General features: G+C 38.2%; 3 protein-coding genes across 5 annotated transcripts; 2 read left to right on the top strand and 1 right to left on the bottom strand.

Annotated features, from left to right (window-relative positions):
- Nucleotides 1-283: 283 nt before the first annotated feature.
- LOC103930159 (protein TIC 56, chloroplastic) lies at nt 284-5,740 on the top strand. Of its 3 annotated transcripts, none has more exons than XM_009339454.3 (7): nt 284-1,049; nt 1,405-1,602; nt 1,914-2,196; nt 2,274-2,436; nt 2,836-3,062; nt 3,153-5,381; nt 5,542-5,740. In XM_009339454.3, the coding sequence occupies exons 1-5, from the start codon at nt 329-331 to the stop codon at nt 3,028-3,030; spliced, it is 1,560 nt and encodes a 519-aa protein (XP_009337729.2). In that variant the 5' UTR covers nt 284-328; the 3' UTR covers nt 3,031-3,062; nt 3,153-5,381; nt 5,542-5,740. The 3 variants fall into 3 exon arrangements, with proteins under 3 accessions (XP_009337729.2, XP_048439485.1, XP_048439486.1); XM_048583528.1 differs by having other exon boundaries at nt 5,533-5,740; XM_048583529.1 differs by having other exon boundaries at nt 5,466-5,740.
- Nucleotides 4,790-5,410, top strand: LOC103930158 (RNA-binding protein cabeza). Its single transcript, XM_048583401.1, has one exon. It carries the CDS (start codon nt 4,790-4,792, stop codon nt 5,408-5,410), a length of 621 nt encoding a protein of 206 aa, XP_048439358.1.
- Nucleotides 5,741-10,863: 5,123 nt separating the features above from the next.
- LOC103930157 (ferritin-4, chloroplastic-like) lies at nt 10,864-12,962 on the bottom strand (the record flags this gene model as incomplete). The annotated part of the gene is given in 8 exon segments (NM_001302284.1): nt 10,864-11,236; nt 11,347-11,410; nt 11,664-11,729; nt 11,847-11,908; nt 12,049-12,136; nt 12,229-12,289; nt 12,411-12,494; nt 12,605-12,962. Coding segments are annotated over 8 exon segments (798 nt in total). The 3' UTR covers nt 10,864-11,183.
- Nucleotides 12,963-16,010: the final 3,048 nt, after the last annotated feature.

Raw genomic sequence — 16,010 nt, 5'->3', positions numbered from 1 at the left:
ATTTTCTCTAGCGTACATTTAAGTTACACATTTAAATAACGACTGTTAAATTATTTAACTTAATGAGATATAATGGTTTTTGTTTCAGATGTGGATCAGAAAAGCCTCTTATCCTCAATCCTCACCGACATCTTAATACCCAAGCCCGGAACAAAGTTGAGAGCATGTTGAGCCCAGGCCCAAATTTGAATCATATCCACTTTCAACAGTCAAAATCCCTTTACTCTCACACTCTCTGTCACTCCAAGTTCTCCATTTCTTCAACCTTGTCAACGATAAACCCCAAATATTTGAGAGGCTTTCCAAATTCTCACATCCTTCTCCTACAATGGCCTCCGTCAACTTCAACCCCTTCGAAAGCTGGTTCAAAAAACCCCCAAACCCCCTGCCACTCATCAACCTCCTCCCCCTCACTGACTCTTTCTTCCACCGCACCACCGCGGCCCAATCCCCTCCCAATTTCTCCTCCCTTAGCCTCTCAAACCTCTTCAACGGCCCCCCGAAACCCGACCCCAAAAACCCATCTGACCCCGAGCCGGAAAAACCCGGACACTACACCCAGATGCTGGAGCGGTTCTTCTGGGAGTGCGAGAACGACCCGGATTACAGACACGCCCCGGAAGTCGAGAAGATTCTGAACGAAGACCCGATTTTCGAAAAGAAGGAGAACCCAACGGAGGAGGAGCTCCGGGAGAACGAGAGGTTCTGGAAGGAGTTCCGGGAGAGCCCGGTGGTGAAGTTTCTGGCTCAGGCAGAGAAGATTGCGGATATGGTCAATGAAGTGGAGCTGAAGGAGAATGATAGGCCGTACAGGGACGAGGATAAGAAGCTGTGGCAGGCGGTGCCGCATGTTATTGGGCCGGAAGGGAGGCCAATGCCGAGGAAGGCGATAAAGACGAGGCAGGAGTCTGATGATAAGTTCTGGGATTTTGCAAGGCAGTTCTTTTTTGGGCTTTGGGGGTTCCGCCAGCGCCCCTACCCACCCGGCCGGCCTATCGATGTTGCTCAGGCAATCGGGTATAAGCGGCTCGAAAAGCGGTATTATGATTGTAAGTTTGTGGAGTTAAATCTTTGTGGTGATTGCATTTGCATATGTTAGGTTGAAGTTCGTTAATTGCTGCATAATGTAGTGAGTTTATGAAATGGATTTTCGAGCCGCGGTTAACATTTGGTGCAGTTATTTGGTGAATCTGAGAATTGGCTACAAATGTTTTAATCACAATGTGGCTGTTTGACTCAAGTTAAAGTAATGTCTCATTCTTCCATTGTATTGTTAAGCAATGATTCTTCGGTTTGAACTCGTTATTGACATTCGGAATTTGTTTGGATAAGAGGGTTGTTTGATGTTTTATTGATTGTTAATCTGCATGGTTTGTTCAAAGCATTGATTTTATGTTGATATAGTTATCATGAGGAGCGGTGGATTTTACTATAAGGACCGGTTAGGTCGAACAAGAGGTCCGTTGGAGCTAATAACCCTTAAAACGGCTTGGGGTGCTGGGATTATTGATAAAGACACGTTCATTTGGGGTGAGGACATGGATGAATGGGCTCCGATTCACATGGTGTACGGGTTGGAACCCGCTATTGCCACTTGGGAAGGTATGCTAAATATCCCTTTTTATTTTAACAGCAAAATTATAATGGGTGATAGGAGCAACGCAATACACACCGCCTTTATATTGGAATCCAATTACCACTGAGATATGATGGCGATGGGGCCAATAACTGTGGTTATGTAGTGTCATCTAATGTGCAAGTCAAATTTGTACAAAATATTTGAAGGAAATGTGAAACTTATCATGTATGAGAAGCAATCTTAAATTCATGAATCGTGCATAGGAGTCTAATAACTAGTTTAATTCTGCATTTTCCACAAATTGATTCTTGGCTTATGGTTCGGTGAACTTCAGTTAGACTTGCGGCTGGTGCAACTGCTTTGATTCACAAACTACAAAAGGGAATTCCTCCTTGGGTTCCACTCAAGGGACGTGAGAAGAAAACCTATAAGCAGCTACAAGAGGAGGCTGTAGAAAGCAAGAGACGCGACTTAGCAGTACTTGAAGCTAACGATGGTGTTTGGCCAGGTGTTCGAACACCTAGTCATGCTTTATTTCTTTGGGCTAGTGGCTCTGAACTGACAACAATTCTAGAAGAGGATCACATGCCAAACAAATACATTTCAAAAGCTCTTAGGTATGTTACATTTGGTATCTGATGTCTTGCATAGTATATTTCTTGTCGCTAACATCTTCGTCTGCTTGTGAGACCAGGGTTGAATTGTCTAAAATTATACCTGGGTTAAGGCCATGGGAGGTTCTAAGTGTGGAACAAGCAATGGATCAGATAACATATGAGGGAGAGTGGTTCCGTGAACCTCTTGGCTCGTACACGACAGGTCCTCCATACATTCGAGCTTGGAATAATGATGTCAAGGTACAGAATTTCTTTTTACATCAGTTTTGACTACAAGTTTAGTTTTTTTTTGAGTTTTATGATTGTGTTCAAATCTAATCGTAGAACACTTACTCCAAGTAAACGCTTATTGGCAATTGGTGTAGTTGAAAATAATCATAAAACACCTTGCTGAAAGAAAACTGTCATTGGCAATTGTAATAAGTTGGTTACGGTATCAAAGTTTTCTTACATTTTGGTATTGTGAATGGTAATTACAACTACAGTCCAAGGATACAAAGAGGATAGATGTTTTGTGAAAACATACTATGGGATTTATTTGTATATCAGTTTCTCAATCTCTTACGACATTTTGCATAATTTCCCCTTAGGGATGTGCAAGCACTTCCGCTAAATCATTGTGGGTTTTTTCGTGTTCAGAGACTATATAATATTTTCGACAACCTAAGCAGCCGAGTCTACCAGAAACTGGAGCGAACAATTCCTGGTTTTGATAAGATAATGGAGAAAGTCCAAGCTGATGCCGCTGCAAGGGATGCCAAACGGAAGACAAGAAGAGAGGCAGAGATGAAAGCCGAGCAGGAAAAAGCCTTGGGAATTCAAAGTGATGATTAACTCACAAAAGTCATTCTTCTGTGGACTGAACGGTAACACTAAAAAATTCCACCTTCACTTCATGGCGACTTACGCATGAGATCTGCTTTCAAATGATAATTTCGTTTCTGTCATTCCTTCAGATTGCGGTGTTCAACATATATTCTTCCGTGCTATCCGTTTGTACTTCGCGTCGACTGGGATGATGACGGCTATTTGAGAATATCCTTGTGAAAGCATGGGAGGCTGGTAAGGTTAGATTTGAAAATGCTGTGTTAGTTTCATGCTGCCAAAATCCTCTAGTTTCCATTTGGTATTAAACTGTATCAGATCTTTTGTATTAAACCATTTAACATGTTAAATAGCGGATCCTTCCGTTAACTCAGCGATCACGAAAACGGAAGCGAAGAGTCTGTTTATCTATTTGATATGGTATAGTTACATATCAAAGTTGAGAGATTGTAATTGCAACCCAAATCAGAATTAAAGAGAGATTAGCACACAGTTAGCTGTGTTCTAAACTTCTAACGCCGAGTTTGCCTCGTTAAGTGTACCGAGGTTATGACTCACGGGCTGACTCGGAAAGGATAATACCAGCCTCCGTTTCGTAATTCCCCTCTTTTTATTTCGCACGAGCAGAGGAACAGAGACTCGTGCGAGATAACAGGAGGGGATGTCGAGTCGGGGAGGCAACTAGGTGATGTGGGCTTTGATTCTTGCAAGTAGTATTCTGTTTCTATGATGAATTTTCTTGGATTGTTGAGAGCATATCAGCGGTTGAATTCTTCAATGTATTTATTATTATACCATGTGATGATACACTTCAGAATTTTTGGACAAAACACACCTCAAATATATTCATTTTTGGATAAAGCTCATCCCATATAAATATATAAGAGAAATGTTAAGGAGATTTCTTAAAACTAAAATTCTTTATGAACTCTCTGTAACTTTATAATTTAATGTCGCTGTCACTTTATAGTTTAATATTAATTGATGTGCTAAACTTATAACATATTGTGTTAAAAGACAGAGAATCCATCGATAACCTTAGCATTTCTAAACAATAAATATCCCATTTTTGGATAAAACTCACCTTGGATAAACTGAAAAAGGAATTAAATCCATTTTTGTTGTTGAAAAATTATACCCATTTAATAACATATGAGTGCTATTCAGTATTATGATCTCGTAATATTTCTTTTCATTTGGAAGTGAGAAATCTTAGGTTCGAATCTTATGGATGACGAATTTAATATCGAATTAGGCTGCTCATTTTGTGATTTAGTTAAATTTTTCTTACGTTTAATGTAAAAACGTCGATGTACTTATAAAAAAAAAAAAAAAAAAAAAAAAACAAAACAACAACATAGGGGTTAACGCTTGGCAGTCCATGGTCTCATCGTGGTGCTCAAATCCGACAAGGAGTAGTTACCCCCACCGACTCCATTTTGAGATGCGTGCTACCATCCCGAAACTTCGACACGAGGTAACCTCTCATTGGATCTTTTGCATGAGAAGCGGAGTACGTGTAGGAAAACCATAGCTTTGTCATTAAAAGACCGCTTTGGAACGAGGACGCTTGTCTCCTCTACATAAGCTGCATCTGTGCACCCAACAGAAGAAGAATACACGAAAAAGTGTCTGCAAACCCTAGACAGATATTTTGAGCTTTCCTCTTTGCAACTGAGCTCGAATCGCTCTTCAATTCGCCATTTCTGTAAATTAGAGAAGTTTTTAGAATATTTCTTTGGAAGAAACAAAAACGAGAGAGAAAGAGATGGAGGATGTTATACCAGAGTCTGAAAGCCTGCTGCTTCCGGTGAATCTCCGCCATACAAATGGCGGAGCCAACACAGAAGGTCATGGAGCTGTTAATGGAGGTGAAGGGACGGCAAAAGGGTCCATTCACAGCGAGCAAGGAGAGGACAAAGAAGTTGATGCAGAGAAGAAAAGCATGATCGGAGGTACTGAGGAGGAAGAAGAAAAGGGAGGTGGTGGGATTATAACACACCTTATATCTATAGTTTCCCCGAGGAGCGCTCCGAAAGGCGGGGATGCTGGAAAAAGAAAAGGTGAGTTTAAAGTCGATGATGTGGGGAACGGGGAGTTTTCTAATAAGTCGGAGAAAGAGGGTGGTGGTGAAAATGGTAATGGAGGGGTTTTCTCAAATCTCATCTCCAACTTTTTTAACCAGAGTAATGGCGGCGGAGAAGGAGGAGGAGGAGGAGGAGAGGTTGATGAGGTGAATAAAGAAGATGAGAAGGATATTGGGAATAAGAGGATGAAGACGGCAGAGGAGGCGGAGGAGGGTGGCGGTGGAGGTGGCATCATTGACAATATTGTCTCTCACTTGCCTACATCACTTCCAGGTCGGTCCGTTAGTTCTTCTCTAGAATAATTTTGAAGTATTTTGTTTGTCCTCATTTTAACTGATTTGAAATTGCATTTAACAGAAACTGCTTTTGTTCATAAGCACTTTTGTGAACTGAGAATATTGTCGAATGAATTTCTAATGACCAGATGATGCAGCTCCGACAACGGATGAGGCCTCCATTCTTATTACCTCGATTGTCAAAGACTAAGCAGGCAATGTGTGCCCACTAGTACAAGAAGTGCCTGTATTTTATTTTTTCCCTTCCAAATTGTTGTTTTCTGTTTTTTTCCGATTTCGGTGTTGTTACTTTTGTGGTAAAATGTTAAATGTTAATGTATGTTATGATTTGGTAAAGCTCTCTGTATTATTTGATACAAGTATGGCATTGGAAAACTCACTAGTTCTTGAGGTGTGCAAGACTAGATACCATCTGTCTTCAATATTATATTTTGATACAACTTGGTTACTGTCGGTTAGGATTTTTAACGAAAAGTTCACGGTGCTGTTCACTTTAACGAAAAATCATATTTTTACACTAAAAAATTAATTCTGATACTATTCATTTTACATTTTATTTTGTCTATATTATTAAAATTTAAAGTTTTTAAATCTTTTCCATTAGTTTTTCTAAAAATAAAAACCAACACCAAGGAAGCGCAAAGTTCACCAAGAAAGGAAAACAAAAATAGGCCCATATGCGGCGATTCAGCACACTTTAACCAAAAAATACGATTCCTTGCGCTGCAAACTCTCTCTACAACTTCGTATTGTCTGAAGAATTGGATTGGAAAGGATAACTTACTGTGTAATTCTAATCCAATCAGAGAGACTAAATGAGGTTAGCGTTTTTGCTTTACAATGTAGTCCAATAACCTCTTTAAGTTCAACTAACCAACATTTGTTACGATCGTAATTGTCTCAGCTCGGTTGAAGAATGTCCCAAATTTGAATCATATTAATGTTAGTATCATATACATTGCAAATTTGCAATGTGTACATTTTGCAGGTCCAGTTAATTCGCTAACATAACTTTGTCGTATAGCCATCTTGTAAAAGTGCTTTTGTAAATTGAATTGTCAAAACGAACTTGAAGCCCTATCTATAATAGGAACTATCAATTGCTACAACTGAAATGAGTACCAAAAACACAAGATTGCAAGTCTATATAATCTCAAATCTCAAAAGATAACGTCATGATTGGGAGATGATGACTTATTTGGTGGCAGTCGGTGAGACGTGATGGAGTACAGTTGAAGAACACACAACCAACCAGAAGCGGTTGCATATCACATGCCTTCACACTCCCTCCACTCCACTACCACTACTAGAGTGCCAATAGGGATTAAGGTATGGTTTGGGGTTGAGATGATTTAAAAAAAAGCTGGTACGAAAAAAAATTGGGAGAGTTTTTGATGTTTAGTAAACTTCCATCTTCAATTTTTTTTCACAATTTTAAATGAAAAAAAGCCAATAAACAGAAGCAGCAAAAAAACAGCTTTGAAAAACTGGCTTTTCAGCTTCTGAGGATACCTCTGAAAAACTGGCTTTTCAGCTTCTTCGCAAACCTTTGAAAAGCTTTAATGAAAGTTTCTGGCAATCCTACCTTCGTATAAGAACTCATCAATCAATGCACGTATCGACATACAACACCAGCCAAATATCTTCTTTCCGAGAAACATTTATGCAAGGGAAATACGAGAATCAACCAGAAAAAAAAAAAATTCAAATTGAACCTAACCCCTCTGTCCCCCACTTTAAGAAAACATTTTCCCGGAAAATGGGTTAGAACCCTACATTTTGAGGTGGAGCTCTCTACGGGTGTGCACTAAGTAAGTTTCTAAACTATACAATCCCAGATTAGTTTGCTTGAAAGTGGAAAAAAGTATAAGCAACTAACTGAAAATTTTCTGGGTCAGAAATTTTCTCGGGAAACAAACAGAACCCAAGTGAGGAAACAAACCTCGAAGCGAGTTCTGGACTTCATTGAAATCGGAATCGCAGGAGGATCGGAGGGCCTTGCGGTGCTGGAGACACCGCGCCAAGTTGTTGATGTCCCTCCGGTCCTTCAACACCTTCACCAGATCGTCGCTGTACGACATCAGCTTCGAAAACCCATATGACAAATCCAGAAGCTTTTTCTGAGAATGAATGAGAAAAAATGGAATTTGATGATGAGGGAGAAAGTGACGAAAACAATGGAATTTGGTGATGAGAGAAAAAGTGAAGAGAGAGAGACAGAGAGGCAGTTGGACCGGAAGGAAAAAATAATGGAGATGATTCTAGAGGGAGAGAGTGATCTAGAAAAGTAAAAGAAAAGAGAAAAGGAAAAAAAAATGTAAAAGATAAAATTAATCTTGGTTTTGGGAACGGATAAAAAGAAATATGATAGATAAGTTTGGTTTTGGTCTTTTCACATTGTTACAGCTGTTTTGCATAAAAGTTTACCAAATATTATAATACTATTTTTTTTTTTTTTTATTCAAAAGTACTTTTACAAAAAAAGTTTACCAAACTGCTTATTTTCACAGCATAACAGAAGCAGTTTTTTTTAAGGCACAATAATACGAAACCTGCCTAAGTGACGATCAAAGTAAAATCTATGGCTTTGGACTTTTACGAGTAAGTTACACTGACGTCTTTTGAAATTTTTTGTATTTTTTTACTTTTTTTAAGCTTTCAAAAGTTACAACGATGCTTGCTAAGAGCATTTCCACCGGAGGTGGAATAGCCCAACACCCAATCAAAAAACTAGGCTAGGACTCTGTCAATCCACTCTAGCCCACAAACTTGCCTGGCGTTCAGCCCGTGCCAGTCTCCAGACCAGCCCATTTTTGACTGACCTTGGGACCGACCCATCCGACGCCAGCGTGACATCAGCCACCTTTTTTTTTTTTTTTTTTTTTTTTTCCGTGCCAAGTTGCCTAACACCAGATCTCACAAAATGTACGGTAAAGCCGCATTCGCCCTCATCTTCGCCTTCCTCCTCCTCCTCACCTACTCAATCTTCATCGGCACCGTCGACATCCGATCCTACTTCCTCCCACTCATCCCCTCATCGCCGCCGCCGGTTGTTCGGTCCCTTTGCGCCACCACCTCCACGCCTCTCAAGGTCTACATGTACAATCTCCCGCATCGCTTCAATGTTGGAATTATGAACCATCGGAGCATCGACTAGACTTCTATCACTGCCCGAACTTGGCCTTCGTGACCAAAGAACTTCGGGCTCAAAAGGCAGCATAGTATTGAGTACTGGATGATGGGCTCGCTTTTGTTCGACAGTAATGGCGGTGATGGGAAGGAGAAAATAAAAATTTTATTTTATTTTTCATAAATTCAAAAATTAAAAATAAAATTATTATTTTTTATTATTTTATAATAAAACAATATTTTAATAAAATGGACTAGGCTATTTTTTTTTCAGAGGTGGAGATGCTTTGTCCTATTACTGTTTATTATGGTCTATTACTGTTCACTTAAGTGGATAAATGAGCTGGATGCTAATGCAAAATCTTTAGGGATAGAATTGCTCTAAAATACCAAGCTCATTTTGTTTAAAATTCCGTCTAAAATTGATGACGTTACCGAGATAAATTTTCACATAACCCAACTTTATGCTACATGGCGTATGTTACATATCACATCTCTAACGGGCCAATTTAATAAAAAAATAATAAGTTAATAACAATTAAAAAGAAGTGTAGAAGCACAAACTATATGGCAGTATAAGAAAATCCAACTAACCCTTTGACTGGGGACCCATCACTGACCTCCCTCCATTATTATTGAATTAAGAATCTTGGGAATCAAGGATATGAGAAAAGCAAAATCCAAAAACACTCTCCCACTCATTGTCCATTTCCTCCGAATAAAGATTGGGTGGTGTTATCTCACAAGCTTTTTTAACTTTTCACTTATTTCAGCTTAATTTCAGTCTTTTGATTTTTTTCAGTTCACTTGATCTAACGAAAATTAAAAAAATAATGTATAAAAAGTAAAAAATAAGTGTGCAAATAACATCATTCTAAAGAGCTTCGACTACCAAATTTTCTATCATAAAAATTTTGAATTTAGTTTGTTTATGTTCATTTTTTTTAAAACAAACGATATTATCTATACTAAACATGTGGGGGAGTAGGCTAAGCCTTACAATAGGCTAGCAATAATGTAGTTCAAATTCACCTTAGGCGAGAATAAATACTAAGATCTCTCACTGTCAAATAAAAGGAATACTATTAAACCGTAATACTAAGTGGTTGATTATTATCATTCTTAAACATACAAGTTTATTCATGTCATTTGATTATTTTTTATTTTATTCAATTCAAAGATGAAAGATCGTATCAAGCAAAAATATGCTTGAGAGAAAAAGACTTTGCAAAAATCGTTTTTACATAACACGAGTTTTACCCAAATTAACACTTTAGGTCATTAAGCAATCCCACTCACTTGTTTTAACTCAGGTTAGACCACAAAACCCAAATTCTCAAATTGGGTAAATCCCACCTGCCATACAAAATTGAACTATTATGTAACATGCCAATTTTATCCCTCCCTACTTGATGTGATTGGCCACAGGTTTAATTTCGGAATGATCCAATCAGAGTGCAACAAAAATACTCTGTTTTCATGAGTGTTGCTTAGTGCTATGTCTACATGCATTTTGTTGGCTTTGCTTGGAGTTGGTTACTAGTATTTTAGTGAGGGGAAGTTAGGACTCAAGTGCAACATTCAACATATAAAATGGAGAGGAGGGGGGGAAGGAATAGGAACCATGTCAAGATGGTGGGTTGGAAGACCTGGATTTGCTTCAAGCAATCCTTCCTCCTCCCAACTAAGTGCTTCCTTCTCAAGCTTACTTCACATTCAAGGCACAAATCCAAAGGTGAGTTAGGTTTTCAGTTAGTCTCTCCCTTCTCCTTATCTATCTGCCTCGAACTTCCTTACAGCAGAAATTCGGTTGTGACAGTATTCCAAGCCAATTATGCGTTGTTATTTGAAAATCTTAAAACTCAAAGAAGTTGCGTGATTGATTTAGAATACTGACACACTAGGATTTTCGGTAAGGATTAACCTCTCTGCTCATTGATCTCTTTTTGAGATTTGGTTTAAATTTGCAGGAAATGGGCATGGATTGGTGAGCTTGTACAAAGACATGGAGTCTTGCGGGGAATATGAAGATATAAGAGTGATGTGGGAGATTATTCACTCTTGTCAACAGAATGCAAACAACACTACAAGGAGGAGGAAGAGGTCGTCTTCTTATTGGATATTCTGTCTTCAGCCACATAAGTTGTGTCCTTCCTTTTCAAAAGACTTGGCTTTTGGTTAACCAGCCATGAATCTTAGCTTTGATTCTGCAGGATGTCACATGTAAATACCAGACTTGAGTGAGCATAGATGATATAGTTGCTCTTGATTTTTCATTTTTAGCGTCTTTCGAGCGTCACACTTTGTAATTTCAGAACAGCAAAACGAGATTATTTCAAATAAAAAGCATATAACAAGGTCCACTTAACCATTATAGAACTTGGTTTAATTTGTATACATAGCCATAGACTCGTAGGATAACTAGAACGTATACACTACTCAACAGATCTTTAACTACATAAGTTGGAGGCGATGAAACCCTCGAACCAACGATTTGCGATGCAGTAAGTCTACTCTGACATGTCGAAGGCGCCTATCTGAGATCACACTCTTATCAGCTTGCTTAATATAAATATGCATATTTCTAGAGAGAGAGAGCACTCCAAAACATTAGAAACAAACACGAGAGCAAACAGAGCGCTGTGAATTTTCAGTTTGCAGCATCACCCTCATGAAGGAGATACTGGTCAAAGTGCCACACTCCTGCAAGCCATGAAATAGCTCGTTAGATAGAGTCCAGAAATTGAGATAAGAGGCGAATCGGAAGGAAAATATGATGGTGAAGAGTTGGAAGAGTGAAATTTGCTTCATACCATGGCCTTTTCCAACCCTCCTCAGTTGAGTGACATAGTCAGCTATCTTCTTGATGGCCTCAACCTGTAAAATAATACGCGAATAAGCTTTAGTCAGTGTTCGAATACTGCAAAGCACCAGTTTTTCTTACTAGTCCGGCGTAAAAAGCTGTGATTGTTCTTGTCCAAGTTGGTTAGTGATGAGAAAAATGTTTTTCAGTGTAATCGAAATGATTAACAACCAAAGTAAGAACAGATCGTGGCTTTTTACTCTAACGATGACAATATCACAATAGTAATTCAACCTAGTACTAGAGCAGAACACGTGTTTAATTCACCTGCTCAGCCAGAAACTCGCTCTCGATAAAATCCATCAACTGGGGATCATTGTTCTGGTCTGCAACCTGTTTTGGATCAAATAATGAGAATTTAAAACGACAAGAAAGCGTCAAACGGAAACCAGACCCCACGGGCTTTATCAATGACTTCAAATCCAAACTTGTATCGCAGAAATGTGTTACCTTATGCAAGTTCAAGAGTTTTTCATTTGTCAGCTTCTCCAAAGACAATGCTAACTCCATAGCTGCATCAACGAATCAACGAGAAAACTTTCAGATAAAGACATGCTCATTCTCTAATTACACATATCAGCAATTCATCATTCAGCAGCAAAGAAATTGTCAAAGCCGATAACTGTGTTGCCTACGGAATGAGAAGTCTTACCATACAATGCATCTCCCTTTTCTGCATGATCAAACTCCGTAGGCGCCGCGATTACAGAGTGCAGTTTCACTCTCCCACCTCGCTTGTTCTGAGAAAAAAATCGCAATACCATCAGATTTCGCAATACAAGACCCTAACACATGAACACGCACGCGCGCACACACACGAAAACTCGTATACCTGATATTCCATCAGCTTTTCGGCATGTTCTCTTTCTTCCTCGCTTGATTCCTTGAAAAACCTGATACATCACAACCAATTAACCATACATCAATTTAAAATATAAAAATTTAAACCACGTGTGCAAAGAGGCTAGTATATTATATATTAAGCGGGGATATTTAGGAATTTAGTGTGTTTACTTGGCAAGGCCCTTGAGAGCAACGTTGTCCCTGTCAAAGTACGCAAACAGTGCATGGTACACATACGAAACATTGTATTCCACACTGCGACACAAAAATTCAAGATTTAGGATTAGCATATGAAAAAAAAAATCATCAAAAATCGAAAAAATAATAAATGAAATTAAAATTTTGTAACACATAGAGATACACACTTGATCTGCTCATTGATGGCGGCCTCGGACTCATCTGTGTAACGCTGACGGGCAAGAGAGACCTGAGGAGACACAGGGACAACAAAAGCATCGTTCTTCACCTCCTCAAACGGCTGGAACACGACTCCGGTCAACGCCACTGCTTCGCTCGATGCAGAAACCGCAAACTTTTCGAGTTTTCGCTGCGGTTTAAAGCTCAGAGCAGAAGAGGATGATCCAAGTTTTGAGTTGGACAAGAGGGTGCTAACAGCACCGCCTTGGTCCCCTAGCTTGGATGGGACGGAAAACGTCGAAATGGCCCTCAGAGACGTCGTCGACATGGTTTTCGATCGGATTATCTCGAACGGGTGATTGGAAAGAAGAGAGTTTGAACAAGAATCTGGACTGGAAATGGCAGAGGAATTGGAGAACGCTGAGGAAATGTGAGAGGCTGAGAGTGGGGTGAGGGGCTATATAGGGATATGGAGGAAATCCAGTTGGCATGGGCTTTATTCTGGACCGTTGGATCAGAGAATAGGTGGGTGGCTACGATTCGAACACGTGAAAGGGCGTGTGGCGAGCTCGTGGTGGTTATCCAAATACCACTTGAGTCGTGGAATCTAGCGTACTTTCCGTTCCACGTTGCAATCGCAGAAGGGTCACAAATTTGTCTTTTTGTTATTCCCGTTTCTCACTCGCTCGACTGGCCTAAGGGGAAATTCGCGCTATTTAAGTCGCCTGAATATAAGTAAAGGGCACTTTCGTAAAATGAAATAGTTTTCCATGGCGAGTACGCGAGTAAACTGCTTTTATAGCGTGGCAAGCTTGGAAAAGTTTTTTCTTGGTGAAAATCTTTGAAATGTATTTTAAAGTTGGAAAACTATGGTTCTAAAATATTGACGTGAGCATTAATGTTAAATTGTAAGTTGATGAGATTCATGAAGAGTTTTATTTTGAGAAAGTCTCTTTAGCATTTCTCTTAATTATAGCCGTTATTTGTATTTGATTTATTCAATCTAATTGCAAAAAACAGAAAAGCAGTGTGTGAGAGTTTGAGAGGTGTGTGGGAAAACAAATCATCTCGTTATATCATTGTTGTGTAGCCTGGGAAGAGATTCTCATTTTTTTCAAAAAATGGGGATTAGTTGTGGGACCGGCTCCACATCGAACTTCAATAATCTAAACCATCTATTTTATAAGTCTCGATTCATAGATCATCCTTACAAAATTTCAATTCAATCTGAAACCATTTGCATATTTAATTATCAAAATGAAATTTCAATGTCTTTTATAGAACACAATATTCGTCAATTTATTTGAACTCAATTAGACGTCATAAATATTTTTGATTTGGCTAATATTTTGCAAGTATGATCTATGAGATGCAACTTGAACAATAAATGATTCGAATTGCTAAAGATTAATGTGGTGTAGATCTTACAACTAATTCTCGTTTTCATAAAAAAAAAAATTGAGATTCCTTTCGCTTAAAGGACTCCTATTGTTATGTACATCAATAAAAGAAAAATAGAGCGTTGTAGCGTACAAAGTTGGGCATGAATGAAGATGGAAAGATGGGAAAAGGATCGTTTTATGAGGATTTGGAGGATCTTATAATCATGATCGTTCATCGAACATCATGCGATCATAAATTATTTAAAATTTAAAATTAAATATAAATAGTATCTAACGAAAACTGACCACACGATGTAACGATCATGATCACAGAATATCCGGATTCCTAGAAAAATGATCCGGAAGATGGATGAATCTGGACGCCTCTAGGACGAAAAGTATAACTTTTCATCTAGATGATATGATTGCAAATTTGCAAGCAAGGGAAAAGTCGTAGTTGGCTAGCTGCTCATTTGCTATATTTGTTGGGATGGATTTTGGCAGGGGAAAGAAATTAATTGGGCTTACTAAGCCCTACAGCTTGATTTGTGAATTGGGCCGAAAAGCCCAGACTGTAAAGCGGTAGCTAATTGGAGTGTGATGATCTAGATTAGTTTTAATTGAGATTTTGAGGAATTTGAAAGGATTTATGAATTCATAAATTTAGATACAGTTTAATTGCTTTATAAAGATTTCATGTAAAATTTTACTTCAATTATCTCGAAATCTTAGGAGGAGAAATGAGATTTGTAAATGCTTAAAATATACTACGAAATCTTTATAATTCTCTCAAATTCCTCAACTTTTAAAAGTTTTAAATAAATTTCTAATTAAATACACTTGAATGTTATAAACTTGTTTAAAATCATGATTTAATACACTCAGATTTCTAAAAATTTTAAAAAACTATTTAAAAATCCTGATTGAATACACATTTATTTTCAGATAATAACTTAAAATCCTAATTGAATACCCCTACATTTATTAAAAGAACTAAAATATCTTAGAATCACAATTGACTACACTAAGTCATATGAACTTATTAGTAATTCGTTAACAAACTAGAAAAGGATATCAACTTATTGGAAGACCTTATTTAAGGTTAGGTCATCGAGAATCATTTGGGCTCGTTTGATGTTAAGAATTGGCTTGGGTTGGATAATCTATTAGATTTAATAAATGTTGAATAGTATTATGAATATCATCAACTTGCATTTTTTATTTTATTTTATGTGAAGGTAGAAGATGGAAAAGTCACGATTATCCCTCTCAGCCTTACCATTTTTGGAGGAATTAGGAGGATAAGTTTTTCTCATGTTTTCTCTGTCTTCGACGTTCACTTAAACAAATATGCAAGTTGATATTTATATTTTTATTCAACATTCATTGTATTTAATGAATTTTCTAAGCCGAGCCAATTCTTAACATCAATCAAACGACGCCTATAAAATCATATATAAGATTTGAACTCAAAATCTCCTGTAAGCAAATAAAAACTGTAATCGCCAAACTAAATGGATGTGTCTACGTATTTTGACAACTTCATTAGGGTTCCTTTTCTCTCTTGAGATTTGTTTTTTGTTAGACGGAAATAGTGAACGTGTGAGGGTGAGTAGTTTATGGGATTTCTCAATTCTGGCATGATTTTATTGATTTAGTGAAGACATTTTCTTATGCTAGAAATACTTCATTCGTTTGGTGATGAAGATGGACAAAATTTGTAAATACTATCCAAGTTAATAAGTTCTTACCAGGTCGACGATCAGAACATTAGCCCGGTTTAAGCCAAGACAACAAACATGGACTAGGCGACTAATTAACCAGGGAGTTTGATATATAACAACTCGACCCAAGACGCCAAAAGCTTTTGGACAACATCAGAAAATGAGCACACCATGATCACGGCCTCGATTTTTGGCCTGGTAAATCACACTAAGTGGTAAGTGAGAGGCTTGAAATGCCTATGTGAATCTTTTATGCCCTAAAAAAGGTGGACAACTGTGACGAAACCACTAGCTGGTTTCCTTTTTTG

This window comes from the organism of the source record quoted next, unplaced genomic scaffold, assembly GCF_019419815.1.
Source record: "Pyrus x bretschneideri cultivar Hongxiangsu unplaced genomic scaffold, Pyrus_bretschneideri_v1 Contig2, whole genome shotgun sequence".
Taxonomy (NCBI): Eukaryota; Viridiplantae; Streptophyta; class Magnoliopsida; order Rosales; family Rosaceae; genus Pyrus; species Pyrus x bretschneideri.
Note: the sequence above shows the minus strand (reverse complement) of the source record. Positions and strands in the feature narration are given on the sequence as shown.

Coding starts and splice junctions, on each gene's coding strand:
- LOC103930159 (XM_009339454.3), top strand. CDS start 329: ATGGCCTCCGTCAACTTCAACCCCTTCGAAAGCTGGTTCAAAAAACCC. Junction 1,603..1,913: donor CGCTATTGCCACTTGGGAAG/GTATGCTAAATA, acceptor GGTGAACTTCAG/TTAGACTTGCGGCTGGTGCA. Junction 2,437..2,835: donor CTTGGAATAATGATGTCAAG/GTACAGAATTTC, acceptor TTTCGTGTTCAG/AGACTATATAATATTTTCGA.
- LOC103930158 (XM_048583401.1), top strand. CDS start 4,790: ATGGAGGATGTTATACCAGAGTCTGAAAGCCTGCTGCTTCCGGTGAAT.